Source organism: Cyprinus carpio, chromosome B22, assembly GCF_018340385.1.
Source record: "Cyprinus carpio isolate SPL01 chromosome B22, ASM1834038v1, whole genome shotgun sequence".
Lineage (NCBI taxonomy): Eukaryota > Metazoa > Chordata > Actinopteri > Cypriniformes > Cyprinidae > Cyprinus > Cyprinus carpio.
Window position 1 is genome coordinate 12,720,123 of NC_056618.1, and position 2,625 is coordinate 12,722,747.

The following is a 2,625-nucleotide window of genomic DNA, read 5'->3' on the forward strand; positions in this document are numbered from 1 at the left end:
TTTCGGTCCGGGCGGAACTTCTCCTCTCACTTTTGGTTCCGCCCTCAAAGTCACTTCGTGACACTATGACGTGATCTAAAACCAGATTGAAACTTCTCAAACACAGAATTATGTTTTAGAAAAGCTTCTAACTGATTAAAAACAAGCCTTTCTAACACCTTTGAAATGAAAGACAGATGTGAGACTGGTCTAAAATTCGACAAAACATTAGGATCAAGATTTGGTTTTTTAAGCAAGGGTCTGACCACCGCATGTTTAAATGCATCCGGGAATGAGCCAGAACTGAGACGAAAATTTAAAAACGTGAGTAAACTCGGCCCAAGAGTACTAAAAACTTCCTTGAGCATCCAAGCAGGAACAATATCTAAACTACAATTGGTAGGTTTCATGTGGTGTACAACCTGAGAGAGCAACGACAAAGAGATTTAAATTCCCCAAAGACAGCGGAGTAAAAAGGATCAGCAGGTACAAACTCACTAAGATCAACACTGGCATTTTGCATTTTGGAGATTTAGTTTTTTTATCAACGAAGTAACATAAAAACTTCTCACACATACTAGTTGAAGCCTCTGTCAAAGCTAACGTACGTGGATTTAAAACAGAGCTTATAGTGTTAAAAAAGACCTTAGGTACATGACAGCTGTTAACTATGACAGATGAGAGATAATCCATCTTTGCCACCTTTACTTGCCTTCTGATACTCTTCAAGACTATCCCTTAACATTCCCAGAGAAACTTGCAATTTGTCCTTCTTCCACTTCCTTTCAGCTTGTCTGCAATGTTGCCTTCTGGCTCTTGTGTTGTCATTTAACCAGGGGTCCGATTTAGGTTTAATAGACTTAAGCCGGTAAGGGGCAACTTTGTCTAGAATTTCTACAGTTTCTGAATAGAAAGCAGAAAGAATGTTGTCTGAGGACAATGGAAGAACCATACCATTTTTGGCATAAAACTGAGAGCCCAAGAACATCGAAACAAACTCTACAGCTGAAGAGGGTGTGAAACAGTGACGCTTAGAAACTGAAAGTACAAGTTCAGGAGGTTGTGGAACAGTGATCTCAAATTTAATGGGAAAGTGATCTGAAAAACCTGATTCTAATATTTCTGTGACTGAAACTGAAAGACCAAGAGAAACAATAAGATCCAAGGTATGGCCTAGATTATGTGTTGGCCTGTTTACACATTGGTTAAGGCCAAAAGAGTTTAACACATTTTTAAAATCATTAGCAAAAGCATTTAAGGGGCAACAGACATGAATATTGAAGTCCCCACAGATCAGGAGCTTATCAAATTTAGGAACGACATCAGCCAAAAACTGAAAACTCACAGATAAAATCTTTGTTGGGTTTTGGTGAACGATAAATGACAGCAAATAAAACAGGTGAATTCAGGTCAACCACTAGCAATTGGAGCTCAAAACTAGCGTAACAGTAAGCAGGTAATAATCTGCATCTATAATCGTCCTTAAAAAGAGAAGCCAAACCACTACCTCGACCTGAAGCTTGCGGAGTATTAAAAAAAAGAGCAACCGGGTGGGAGGAGCTCAGTAAAAGCACCATTTTCCCCGGGTTTCAGCCAGGTCTCAGTCAACATAAAAAAAAATCAAGATTATTCGTCATAAAAAAGTAATTTAGGATAAAAGTCTTATTTGTGACTGATCTGGTATTGACCAATGCCATACGAAACAAACACGGTTCAGTTATTTGTGACGCCCGGCTAAGCGGGCGGAGATTCCCGAGCACACAGCCACGTTCAGAAATTCTCACCGTCCGGCAGCGAGAAAGCAGGCGTCCAGAGTCAGACGGATCCACGACAGGTCGCAGCCACCGATAACAATATGCCAACGATCGCCGCCACCCGCAGCTGGCAAACTCCGCTGGAAGCGATCCCCAGGAATGGTGATCACAGGAATAACAAATCACAGCAATCCAGTTCATTAATGGACCAAATTAAATCCTGACATACTTTTTGTTTTCGTATTCCCTCAGACATACTGTAAAATAATAAATGACAATTAAAAAAAAAAGGGGGTTAATTAAAATGTCTTTAGGTAAATTGTAATTCAGAAACAGAATTTTCTTGATTTCTCACATTTAAACTCAGTTTTCACATTTAATGTTATTTTAAGTAGTTCTGTAGTTGGTCCTATATCTTAATCTACTTTGTTAATCTTTTTTCTTCTGTTTTTGTTTGTGGTCATATAAGGTTTTCGGCAATGTTTTATTAATTATTGCACTGCATGGTGTTAACACATGATGAATAACTCACACATGAACATAATGTGTCTGATTCATTTGTGTTTTCTCTTTCTGTCTTCAGTCTGTGGAGCTGCAGTATTACAGAAAAACAGTGTCTCATCCTGACTTCAGCTCTGAAATCAAACCCATCACACCTGAGAGAACTGGACCTGAGCTGGAATCAAATAAAAAACACAGGAGTGAATCACTTATGTGACGTATTGAAGGATTCACGCTGTAAACTGGAGAGATTGAGGTCAGTAACATTCACATACAAGAATCAAAATCACTTTGTTTAACTCTTATGTGCTGTTCAAGGTCTTTTCAGACCCCAAATGATGTTTGCTGAAATAATAAAAAAAAAATGTTTCCTTTATGTAAATGGCATGAA

At 38.7% G+C, this 2,625-nt stretch overlaps 2 protein-coding genes across 2 annotated transcripts in view; one reads left to right on the top strand and one right to left on the bottom strand.

Annotated features, from left to right (window-relative positions):
- Positions 1–2,625, bottom strand: part of LOC109103223 (NLR family CARD domain-containing protein 3-like) — a 1,793,396-nt gene that overhangs the window by 1,278,654 nt on the left and 512,117 nt on the right. The gene's annotated exons all lie outside the window — the stretch shown is intronic.
- LOC109070511 (ribonuclease inhibitor-like) overlaps positions 1–2,625 on the top strand; it is an 862,999-nt gene that overhangs the window by 780,354 nt on the left and 80,020 nt on the right. Inside the window, exon 11 of the mRNA XM_042748669.1 lies at positions 2,317–2,490. Within this exon, the coding sequence (XP_042604603.1) occupies positions 2,317–2,490 (174 nt within the window). The remainder of the gene's footprint in view (positions 1–2,316; positions 2,491–2,625) is intronic.